This window comes from Aphis gossypii, chromosome 3 (genome assembly GCF_020184175.1).
Source record: "Aphis gossypii isolate Hap1 chromosome 3, ASM2018417v2, whole genome shotgun sequence".
NCBI lineage: Eukaryota > Metazoa > Arthropoda > Insecta > Hemiptera > Aphididae > Aphis > Aphis gossypii.
This window is the reverse complement of record NC_065532.1, coordinates 13,413,644-13,426,850: the sequence shown is the minus strand read 5'-3', so window position 1 is coordinate 13,426,850 and position 13,207 is coordinate 13,413,644. Positions and strand designations below refer to the sequence as shown.

The 13,207-nt window shown below is 24.8% G+C and overlaps 1 protein-coding gene across 3 annotated transcripts; it reads right to left on the bottom strand.

The window, feature by feature from the left end:
- Positions 1 to 5,444: 5,444 nt before the first annotated feature.
- LOC114130280 (ubiquitin carboxyl-terminal hydrolase 8-like) lies at positions 5,445 to 13,207 on the bottom strand. 3 transcript variants are annotated; one of them, XM_027995222.2, is made up of 15 exons: positions 12,735 to 13,203; positions 12,525 to 12,629; positions 12,238 to 12,459; positions 11,332 to 11,586; positions 10,923 to 11,257; positions 10,641 to 10,855; positions 10,462 to 10,551; positions 10,292 to 10,390; positions 10,144 to 10,230; positions 8,788 to 9,018; positions 8,465 to 8,569; positions 8,184 to 8,405; positions 6,002 to 6,135; positions 5,735 to 5,923; positions 5,445 to 5,647 (listed from the first exon to the last, which is right to left on the bottom strand). In XM_027995222.2, exons 2-15 carry the CDS (start codon positions 12,620 to 12,622, stop codon positions 5,551 to 5,553), a joined length of 2,379 nt encoding a protein of 792 aa, XP_027851023.2. In that variant the 5' UTR covers positions 12,623 to 12,629; positions 12,735 to 13,203; the 3' UTR covers positions 5,445 to 5,550. The 3 variants fall into 3 exon arrangements, 2 of the variants coding, with proteins under 2 accessions (XP_027851023.2, XP_050059655.1); XR_007605013.1 differs by lacking the exon at positions 5,445 to 5,647 and adding an exon at positions 7,870 to 8,060 and having other exon boundaries at positions 5,774 to 5,923; positions 12,735 to 13,207; XM_050203698.1 differs by lacking the exons at positions 5,445 to 5,647; positions 5,735 to 5,923; positions 6,002 to 6,135 and adding an exon at positions 7,132 to 7,552 and having other exon boundaries at positions 12,735 to 13,199.

Genomic DNA, 13,207 nt, shown 5'->3' with positions numbered 1-13,207 from the left:
GCCATTGTCAACCTACATAATATAATATCCCGGTTTTAAATTCCAAAAAATTAGTTCTTGAATATCAAGTCCAAAAATATTTAAGACTATGCTATTTTACCTATACAAATAAAGTAAACGATTTTCTTATAGAATTTAAGTCGTATAACATGGGGACGTCAAAGCTAATGAAGAATTTACCATAATTTATAAGTGGCTTCGAAATCCACTTAGGTATATATAAATATCCTATATACAATGTATAATATTCTATAAAAATTATATTAAAATTATTTTATACAGAATACATAGACACCTACTACATTATACTACCGTTAACATGTAATATATTTTATTAACACATGCTGGTGAGTAATGAATAATGATGAGATGGAATCAAATCGTTGAATAGTTTTAAGTGTTGTAATTTTTAACTATATATAAAAAAAAATAATTTTAATTATGCTCATATACCTATATATACTAATATATAAGTCATATTGTATATAGTTGTTGGTAGTTTAGGTATTATCACAAAATATAGAACCGTGAAACTACTGAAACTATTAAAACGTTTTTTAATCTAATATTTAAGTATTTTGTAAGTGGAACGTGAGTCATGGATATTTATTGTTTTATTTTATGTTGTCAATTTGTCATAATACATTGAGTTTTTCATTTAATCTTAATAATATTAGTAATAACCAGAGGCGTAATTATAAATTGAAGTCCCTGGAATTGGGGTAGTATCAACTATCAAATAAGAGTTGGTCCCCATTTGTTTATGTTCCCAAAATATTTCAATTTAAAAAAAAAAAAACTAGATTATTTAATTTATGCGATTTTACAAGTTACAGTACAGCCATAGTTCATAGTGTTCATTCTGATAAAATAAAGTTTAATGTAACTTTTTGATTCATTTTGCATTGTTTTCATTGTTTTTAATTAATAGTATAAAAATTCAATCCAACCCATACTTTTTTATGAAATAAAAAAAATTATATGTTTTGCACTTTTTTAGTTCTTGTAACAGTATAACGTAAATTTTTGTGAATACAAATGCATTTACGAAGGTCTAGACTCGAGGGCCATTTATTTTCAAATCCAGGGCCCTGAGGCATTGCCGAGTTTTGCCATACTGTAATTACGTATACGCCAGTGGTATATAATAGGCCGAATTTTGACAGTCCGTCTCCTCTCAGAAACGTTTTTCCTTATTTCCTATGTATTGGTTTAGTATAGATTTAAATTTTTAAAACATATAATAGTATAATACCAGGTACCTACAGTGACAAACTGACAAATGATAAATTATCAGGTATACATCAGTAAAACCTGTATGCTGTACAGCTCAATGGTTACTTATTTGTTTACTTTTTTAAGAGTTTTTTTTTTAATTTTCCCAGTACGGCAGCACAATTGATTATGTATACAATATTAAAATATATACAATATAGTATATACTCATTTGTTGTTTCCTGTAGATAAGCAAATTAATTAAATAAAACGTGTTCGGTGTTCGCTGTAATTTTCTATGGGATTGTTAAGAACCTGACTTACGATTGACCTTGTCATTATTTTATTAATTATTACAAAAATTAAACTTAAAATATTATCTAGCGCGTCAGTAAAATATTTTTCTCTATTTATATATTATGTAGAACTTAGAAGACTTGAAGATAGGTAATCAAAATATCTTTTCGTATTTCATACACCAACACCATTATTAGGTTTAATATTATATTGATTAATGAAATATTGAAATATAAGAATATTAGAATTATATAGGTACCTAATAGAATAATGTTACCTTACTTATTTTTGTTTTGTCAAAAACTATTTTTTTTATATAATTTTGATTTTTAAATACCTAGCTATTTATTTTAATTATTGATAACTTTCTAAAAATAAAAATATAAAACAAAACACTGATAATGTAATTCTTTATACTTGTTGACTGTTGTTGTAGCCTTGTAAGTTATAACACGGAATATTTAGCGTTTATAATATAGTTTATAACTTTATATAATACAATTTCAACAATTTAATCAAAATTATTGTCAATGAGTGAGATTTTAAATAAGTACCTACCTATAGCGGCTGTAGTATATTTCACGTGTGTAAGACAGAGAAAAAAATTATACTGGTGCCCTCTTATGTTTGCGGTTTAAATGAATCGCATGGATAATAATATTATGCTACTTTTATTAAGTATGATTGTAAGGCCTCAACGTCAAGGTCATAACTTAGATATAGACACGAACACACGAATAACGAACTTACTTCTTACTATAAGTACTTACATCTCATAGTTACAAAATGTACAATATATTATTAGTTACCTACATATTATTACTTATTACTATGAAAGTATACTATAATAATATAGGTACACATAAAAGAAGATTACAGACTAAACTTTTTGTTTAAATATACCTAACTATTTATATAATAGATATTATGTATGTAGGTTTGACAGAGGACTATAATATTCCGAAAAATAATTAAACGGATCGAAAAATTTAAAAATGCATGGTTAAATTGGGTACCTAATACACTTATACATTATAGTTGCTATAATTTGTCTAACAATATAAATATTAATGATAATATTATAATTATTTTATTTTATTTAACAGAATGATAGAAACTAATTACGCGTAGAAAAGAAATTATGAGTTTTATGTTTAGGTATAACTATACAACTTATTAAGAGTATAATATGTACAAGTAAGTTTCATACGACGGTAACATTACAAGGGTAGGGGACATAAGCGTAGGTAGGGAGGATGTTTTGGATGTTCAAATACCCCCTGAAATTAAAGATAATACAATTTTAAAATAAATATTGTGAATTAAACTAAATTTGTACCTAGGTATATAGACCAACGCCCATGTAGGTTATAGGACGGTTAGGTTACATAAATAATTGTATTATTACCTATATAATATTATAAATTATAATATTATTATATTTATACACTCTTTTAATTAATCTTTTTTTATGCCTATGCCCTATAAATAGTACTTCGGTGAGTTGCAATTCTCAGCGACATTGTATAATATCTCACAGTCTTACACCAGACGACTCACATTAAGTATAAGTACATAATACCTAATTATCATATTTTATAATAAATAAACATATTTTTATAAATTATTTTAAAATTGTATGTCCTGATTTTTTTGTATTGGATAGTGGAGGGGTTTAAGAGAAATCTACACTCTTCAGCTGATTTAGGGAAGAGGGTTAAGCCCCCTAACTTGCGGCTTGCGCCTTTGAAAGTGGTAGATACCCAGGTAGAGGTACTATAATTGTTACTTGTTAGTAATTAATATTTTACTTTAGTAGGTATTTGTAGTGTTAAAATACTTTTTGTTACATCTCATGTTATAACCAAAATTATTATAATTATTTTATATTATAAAAAATTACAAAAGTAGGTATAACAAAACATGAACATTTTAACATTTATAATTAATTATATCTATTGTCACGTATATTGACGTATATGTGTTAAGGCAGCGGTTCTCGATCACAGGGTCGCGACCCAAATTTGGGTTGCCAATAATATTAAATGGGTCGGCAAAAATTAATTAATTAAGAGTACCCAATAGTTGTTTTTATTCCCCCATTAAACATTATTTATAACATTATTTATAAAAAGATCCCACGACAAATTGGTAAATATCTTTGGTCGCCACTATACAAAGGTTGAGAACCGCTGTGCTAAGACTCCGGGCAAGAATATTGCGACCCATCGGTTGAAGACCACTGCTGTAGTCCTGTAGAGATACTAATTAGTAATTAGTAGGGTTCGGGACTTATTTCACACAAGTTGTAGGAAATATGCATGCACATATGCACTTAAAATAACCGAAATATGCGCAAAAATATGCAACTAAATATTTTTTTAAATACAATTAAAAAATTTGATTTATTCATTTAAATTTACACAATTTTTTGTAATTAGTTATTTTTGGACAGCAAATACACTTTATCAACAACATTATATTAATGAATTACTAATTAGTAATTGGTAATTAATACTCGTTAATGCGTTATGTACAGGTTGTACGAGTACGACAGATGATTGTCCGCTTAAGCTTGTTTAGTGTTAGAATGTTCGATCGTTAACGTTAAGGTGTTAATATTATTATAAATACAGATTAAAGGCGATAAAGACGATTCATTTAATTCAATTGCTGTTACACAACAATACAATTATAACGGCATAAAATATAAAAATAACAATAGTAAATAGTAATAATAAACAATGCAGTTCAATCGGTAAAGTGCGCATAAAGTATTAAGCAATTTATTTATTACTTTATTGGGTTTCTTACTACAAAGGCAATCATAATAACGAAAAAAAAAAATGAATAGGTACATTAATATTTAAACGTTTGAAAAGTTTTTGAAGTCAAGATAGATGTTTTGCCTGCCCAAGTATGTATAAAAATAATAATACGATATAGATAATAATTATCTAAGAACGCGGTAAATAATGCAATAATAGTACATACAATACGTAATACACTAAACACTGCACAAAGACTGCAGTCACTTGATATTATTACATGTGTGATGTGATGTGTCTATCGGATATACTCTATCCATTCGACCATTTAGTACCTACCTATTTCACATCGACTAGGCATTTTACAGTTTTTTATATCGAAAACAACTACCTATTGTGTAATTTATATTATACGTGTGATGCTTCTTTTTTTTTTTGTTTTCATTGACCTATTGATCACCACTCACCGCCATATAGTAGATACGTGATAGTGAGATACAACATATTGTCATAAATTTATGAATCTATCCAACTATCTAAATTCTAAGGTTTCGGGTTCTACAACTTGTAATTGACGTATCGCTATTATTATCATTGTTCACTATTACTATAATTACATGTTACAACTAATAATAATAATAAATTATTTTTATATCAAGGACGTGCAATTTTTGGCTTATTCGATTTTGTTTACATTTCTAATGGAGACTTTGCTTATTAGTTATTTTTGTAACGAAGTATAATACACTCGACGTGCGTTTTAGTAGATAGGAATGTACTACAACTGTTATTAACGGTGGACCGTGTTGTTGTATATACAGAATTCTGACATTATACTATAATAGTATTAATACAATTTTATAGAAAAAGCAATACCAGATAGGTATTATAAAATGTAAAGTATAGATATAAAAATACTTAGAATTTGGCTATGTTAGGATTTTAGGAAGGAGCAAAGATAAAATAGATAGTACATGTTTTATTAACTGTTACTTAATTTATTTATTATTTAGAATTCAATTATTTTTTTAACCAATTGTCAAAATAAGCATAGGACATAGGTTATTCAACTAAAATTGTTGTATACAAATTGTAAAAAAATAAAAGTTTTTTATAAACAAATAATTTAGTATAGATAGTGTGAAATATCAACAAATCAACATCTAATAACAAAAATAAATATAAGTTGTATTAAAATACATATTTGCGTACAAAACACAAACAAAACTATACAAACATGATACATATTAGTATTTTTAATTTAAAAAAATTAATTTTTCCGACAATAAAATAAAATATAAGCTTCCGAAGAACAAATTGTTGAAGGATCAATTTCATACACCCGGACATCGTCAAATTTATACCATCTGTGAAAAATAACCACATAAATTGTGCATTTGAGTACAAACAAACATTTAAAATTTTATTAAAAATCTATAAAACTATATGATTACTTGTTTATTGACTTTTTAAGACAACTAGCTGTGTAATGTCCACCATCAAGTGATCCAATATGATTTGATACACCATATAAACAGTACTTCCAATTACGGTGTTCTAATCCATTAATAAAATTTGACATATCTAGATCTGTTCTAGAGAATTCAACATTTGAATTCTTTTTGTACCCATTACTTGAAAACCTAAAGAATTAAATAATTAGTATAATTTTACTTATATATATATATATATAAAAAAAAAAAAATTAAAAATCAATATACCTTTTCAAATGTATAATTAAATACGGAGGAAGCCTCATAATGTCTAATTTTTTTGTAGCATCTCTGCTGCGTTTACATCTAGGACAATGCCAACCACATATTGATTCACCATTCAAATATAATTGTAGGCAATCCTAAAATCATTATATTATATATTAATTGCATTAACTATAGTGTTTCATAAAGAACGCAGTTTTTAAAATGCTGGGTAATTTTTTGTTGTAAGGTCGGTGGCACTATTCTTATAATTTCTGTCATTTTTGTTTGTTGAGGTTTTTATTAATTGTGTTTAATGATAGAAATTTTGTTAATTTGTCATCATAGAGTGGTATACAATTTAATTCGTTAATTGGGTTTTAACGAATCAACATCTTGTTGATTTTGTGAAAAAAAATCATCTTTAGTGATGAAGCACATTTCAAGTTTAGTGGATGTCAATGAACAAAATTGTCAAGTTTTGGGAAATGAGAACCCAAGGGTAAGCATGGAAAAACAAATGCATCCACAGTGAGTAAACGTTTGGAGTGGCTTTTGGACAGGTAAATTTATAGCAAATTAAAAACTGCGTTCTTTATGAAACACCCTGTATATATTTTTATATTTTAAAAGTATTTAATGTTTAAAGGTATAATGATTTATTTTAAATATTATTAACTGTTCAGAATTTTTCTAATTTATAGTTTTGTAAGAAGTATTTTATGATTTTCATATTTATATGGGAGTTGGTACAATTTTGAGAAAAATCATTTAAAAAAAAAAAGATTTGTGATCTGTTTTTTAGCTATTTGAATCTATATTGAGTTTAACTGTAAACTTACTAATATCAAATAATTATGTTTAGGGTTACTAAAATCATGTTTGATTTATAATAAGTAATAACAGTTCAATACTTTTATCAAAACAAAATAGTTATTTTTTAAGTGGTTATAAAAAGTGTAACTGGAATTAGTGAAATTCATATTGAAGCAAATAGTATTACATTTTCCAATTAAAATTAATACTAAGAAAGTAATTTTACTTTCAAGTTTTAACATATTATTTGGAAAATAAATTACATTTTATAATCATTATATTAAAATTACAACGTAATGATAATTTTAGTTGTGTTTTTTTATCAAAATATATACGTGATGTTACAAAATGTTTTATGTTATCCAGATATTTTACAACTTATAGTAGATAAAATAAAAAAATACTATTATAAATACTAAGAATTATCACGTAAAAATCATATAAATCACTATATATAGTTAATCTAGTTAATCATAAGATGTATAATTTTTACTTTATTAAACAAAGTGTGCTGACATTCTTTTGAAAATAAAATATAATTACTAAAATATGAATAATAACACTTTTTTTTATAGCATAGTGAAAACCCCCTATTTTCCATTTCTCCTGCAAATTGTGACTGGCAAAATAAAACAAATTTAACATTGTGTTATACTTATATATTTATTTTTAAACTGTTTTGATGTTTACTGGATTAACCTGCTCTATGCTGAGGATCACTAGCTTTGAGTGGCTAGCAACTATTTAATTCTAAGAATACTATAACAAAAAAGAAAAAGAATACATTTTGATGTATATATTGTATTACATTCAAAATTTACAAAAAAAAAAACCAAATTATTTTTCAGTATTACTAAATGGGAAAACATTATTTCATTGTTCCCTATGAAACTCTACCACTAAATAATTTCTAGCTATAATGTATATTTTAATTTTGTTATAAATATTACTTCTTTAACTATAACATTAGTAGCATTCTTTTAATATAACAAAAGTAAAAATAATAACTATATTTTCAATGTTCATAAAAAGAAGTTTTATCAATAATTTTAATTTATAAACTATATTAAATGTACTTAATGGTATCAAGTATTTGTTGGGCAGAAGTTGAGCAATTCCCGTTTCGCCCCCAAAAAAAATCAACTATCTGTACGCATGCCATGAAGAAATGCCACATGCCCACGCCTCTGTGAATAAGTTGGCCGCCAAGTAAGGTTCTTAAATTTAATAGTGTGATTGAATAATTTTTAGAAGTTACTGAAATCAACTAGATAGACAGATTTACTTATTTTATACAGATCTCCCATTACACCAATTAAATAATTAAATATCTTTGTAATACTGTATAAATAGTAAATAAAAACATAAAAAAAAAACAAAAGTAACTTACTGAAAGAGTGCATTTGTTACCCTCAGATGGCAATGGTAGACTAAGACTTGAAAATGGTTCGAAAGTAACTGACTTTTCAAAACATGTGTCACAAGATACTGTTGATTTTTGCTGGCCATAAAAAAGTTGTTGAATAATAGAATTATTTGCTTTTGTCCAATGCCCCCAATCTTCTTCTCCAGTTTCTTTTGAAGCACCTAAAATAACCCTATTGTCCTCTGGCTAAAAATATATAATATAAATTAAAAACAATAATAATAGTTTATGTGGTAATATTTTACTTGGTTTAAATCATCATGAAGCCAATCCAAGAGAATAGTTAAAAACTCGTGAGAATCTTGTTGATCATAGTGTTTGAACATATCTTTATATTCTCCAATAGAATCCTAAATTTTATTTTTAAATAATTATTTTGATATTTATGTAAGTACATTTGTTAAATTAAATTTTGTTTCAATTTATGTACTTAAAAAAAAATAATAATAATAATAATAATAAAATATTTATATTACTAATAAAACAATTGAATATAGATATAATATAAATATAACTTTTAATTTATATAATAAAATTAAATGTTGTGAAATCAAATAATTTTTCTAACCTTAAATTGTTGACACTGAAAACTTCTGCCAGATTGTGACCATAAGTTTTTAATGACATTACTAAATTCTTTGGCTACTAAACCTTTTGTTCTACTTTTATAATTCACAAATTGATTATAAATGTTCATGAAATATTTAACAAGATCTTCAGTGCTACTTAAGCATTGTAGAATTGAATTCATATAACACGTGTTTCCTAAATTTTGCAATCCTCGTAATCCATCACCTCCCTAAGATGTCAAAAAGTAAAAAATTAAAAAATTAATATGACGCAATTATAATTATTAAAAATGTAACTTTTATAGTATGAACCAGTAGCAGCACAAACTTGCATTGTTTGAGGAAAAAAAATTTAATTGACCCACCTACACATTTACCTCAAACTGACTTTAAATCTAGTAGTTAAAATTTCTTTCCTAATTCCTTAATAAGCATAAGAAAGTTTAGTATATCACCCTACTATCCAAAATGTTAATGAGATACAGATCTCGTTAAACCATTGCTGTGCTGAAATTGTTATAAATATAATCAATAAATTTAATGTATTTGAAACAATTAATAAAAATATAAAAAATACAGCAGCTAAAAATTATTATGATCTAATTTGAAATAGTACTCTTATATTACATTTTTAATTTTGAATATTTTGAATAAGAATACATCTTACAAAAACTTTAAATCTATATAGTTACAGACCAAAAACTTTAATTTATATTTTTAATACTTAGAAAAAAAATGTGTAAGTTAGGTATTAAAAAAAAAAAAAAAATTAATGTATCTACTTTAGATAGCTGTTATGAGAATATATATTCATTATTCCAATTTCCATTAGTTAAGAAGAGGATGCCACACCCACATTGTCTCTGTCTTATACCCGGGTAACAGAGTTAAAAACTGTTTTTAACGGGATGACTTTACTCTCTCGATATTTATATTAAAATTACAAATCGCACTAGGAAGAATTTTATCTGTGACATAGCGTTTTAATTTTTTTGAAAGTAGTAACCAATAATTTTTGAAAATTAAATGAAAAAACCTAAATACCAAAGGAGTAATGTCAACCCACATAAATTAGTTTTTAACTATGTTACAAATTTTTTAGACAGAGACAATAAATGCCGGTTTAGCGTCCTCTTAACAGAAAATTTTCCATTAATTATATTTTTATAAATATTATTTAATAATAATAATATTAATTGTATTTATTTCTCTAGTTTAATCATAGTTTGAAAATATTTGGAGTACAATAATGAGTGTTGTACATTAACATTCACCTTATATTATATTCAAGCACCAAATTAATTTTTTTAAGTTATTTTGAATACAATAATTTAAAAATATAAAACATGTCTTACTATGATTTTTGTTTTAGAAACTATTAGTAAATCGTCTGATGGCTTGGTGGAACGATCTACACGTGGAATTGAATTTAAATCGATGTCCTTAAAATAAATTATTTATTATAAAACATTTATACTAAAAATACCATATTAAGCATAATACTTGATTTTTATATTCGTGTACACAAGCATCAACATTTTCCAAAAAGTTATTTTCTAGTGATAATCTTCTATTTTCTAGTTGTTCAATATTGTTTGGTAACTATAGAAACAAATAGTAGTTAAAATAATTTAGTAATCTGTTTTTTAAATGAATTTTAAAGATCTTAATACTTCATTATTTTCGTCATCCAATTCATCATTATTTTTATATAATGGTTTAATGACCTCAGGGTTCTTAAATTGATTATTTTTAACAGGTGGCTGCAAAGTATAAAATACATTTTCAAATTTTTTATTTAATATAGGTATTTTGTTTTTATTTAATTATTTCAATAGTTAATAGTTAATACCTTTGTAGATCTATCAAAAATTGGTAATTGGGGTTTGTTAATTGGAATATGAGTTAATTCTTGAGAATCTATTTCTTCTTCACTAGAATAATTATCTTTATGATCCAACTTTGATTTAATATCTGTTGTTAAACCATTATAAAGAGTAGATTTAATTTTTAATTTGTCCAAATCATTTTGTACAATCTCTAAAGATGGATAACGAATTTGCTTATCTAATAATAATAAAAAAAAAAAAAAAAAAAATAAGATTTGATAAAATATATATTATTTATTTATTACTTTCAGGTTCTTCATATTCAGGTTCTGGATCCAATTCAACATCCGAAAGAGGTTCAACATCTTTATTTGATTTTATTATATTATTTTGAGAAGTTTCCCAAGGACATAAGTGATTAAAATCTTCATAACCACCTTTGAGAAACTTTAATTTTTTGCTATAATCACAAGATGGATCCCATTTAAGTAAGGCATTTCTGAGATTAAGTAATCTTTGATCATCATCTATATCTTCTGTCCCTTGATCTAATATTATAATATAATTATAATTACGTCGATTTGTCCATATTTCTTTAAATGGTTCTTCTAATTTGTTTGTTAATATGGTAGGTGTTAAACTAAAAATCATAATTGTTTTTAAGTAATATAGTAGTTTAATAATATAACTTATAAGATATAATGTATATTTTACCCTAGAATTAAGTTCTCTTTTGGTATGTTAATTACATCACAAGATATAATTTTATTTTTATAAAAAATATCTGATGGTCTTGTATCAAGCAAACAAATCTTTTTTCTATCTGTATTTTCTAACAGATATAATAAGTTTTCATTAGTTATTGTACTTTCAAATTCAAAATTTAATTTTTCTTCAGAATGTTTTCCTTTTTGGTTAGGTTGTTTCAGCAATTTTTTATTATCTTCTTCAATTGTTTTTTCGTTATATCTAAAATAATACTATTATTAGTTAATAAGTAATATGAGATTTAAAATATCCAATAGTAGATATTTATAAAATACTGTTTATAGGATATTTTTCTACATAGCTTGTACAAGAATTTAACAACATATATGTTCTACCCTACTAAAATGTATCCATAAAACACTTAATTTTGATATGTACGTATTGTCATTGAGATCATAAATTACACATTTTTTTGAATAACAATAAATTATAATTTAAATAAATAAATAATTAATATTAATATAATGTTATTAGTGATGCCCAATTATTATAATTTTTTTTTTTTTTTACAGTAGATTCAAGATGAATCACATAATTAATTAATACTAAACATTGGAAATATATTAAGATAAAATTTTTGTTTCTTTTACAGTAAAGTATATGTTCATTACATTCTATACTTCATAATTTTTAATAACAAAAAAATTTAAAATTTAATTAGAGTACCTACATAATGTTACATTAAGATAAAAAAAAATATGAAAAAATCTTATGAATGGCGTATAAGCACTAATATTTTGTTACAAAATATAGACATACATACAATATAAATGATGATTAAAATTTTTTTTTTCATATTTAGAAAATTGTTTGATTGTTTTTATAATTGACATCAATAACAAGAAATCTTACCTTTTTACCAAACTTTCTTTAATATAGGTCAGCATATTCACAGCTTTTTTTAAATTTTGTTTATACATACAATCGATGTATACTTTATCATCAATAAAATTTTTTTTCATCAATTGTATAATTTGACAATATTTCATTAAATAAATATACACAACTTCTTCGTCATTTTCATTATTTGCATTCATAGCTTGTTCAAACAAAATTTTAGCTTTTTCCTTAAGTCTGTAAAAAATATTCATTATAGTTATATATAAACAATTTTTTTTCGATAACTAGTTAATACTTACGAAAGTACATTTAAACCCTTTATTTTCTCTGGTATTTCTGTTTGCATATTTAATTCATTGATACATTTTGCAATGTAAAGGTCTTTTTTATTCCTCATGATTTGACTAAACATTATATACATTAACATTATTGATTAAGGCAGCTTAAATTTTTACATTATCTAGATACTGTAATGTTAAAAGTATTAAGTATTGAAGGACATAGCTTACTTTTGGTTTTGATGAGGCGTCTTTAGGTCTTTATATATGCTCTATAAGCAATGATCTTCACAGAATTTATTTTCAGTACTGCGATTTGTAATTTTTGAAATGTACTGTATTCGAGATATTAATTTGTAAGCATAGAAATTGAGTATTATTTAAAAAAGAGGGCGATAATAAACATTAAGCTTTTAAGTTTTGGCATTATCAATTTTTTCGGTAGGTATCTATGAAATAATACTTTAGAATGATAATATTGGAAGGCCAGTGTTAATGTGTTATATTTAGTGTAAAAAAGTAGCCTTCCCCAAAACCAGTGTTTTTCGAAAGTTTCACAACTGATATAGCGCAATATTGACACTTGAAACTAGGTTTGGTTAGCTTTTAAATTAATCGATGAAAATTATGATCTTTTAAAGTCGTGTACACTACAAATTAAAAGTCATTGCTTTTAAAAATTCTTAATTCCATAACAATTTTCA

Excerpts from the sequence above, each read along its gene's own strand:
- LOC114130280 (XM_027995222.2), bottom strand. The coding sequence starts at position 12,622 with ATGAGGAATAAAAAAGACCTTTACATTGCAAAATGTATCAATGAATTA. Across the intron at positions 10,231-10,291 it reads TACACGAATATAAAAATCAA|GACATCGATTTAAATTCAAT; the intron begins GTATTATGCTTA and ends ATTTATTTTAAG. Across the intron at positions 5,924-6,001 it reads TTAATTATACATTTGAAAAG|GTTTTCAAGTAATGGGTACA; the intron begins GTATATTGATTT and ends TTAATTCTTTAG.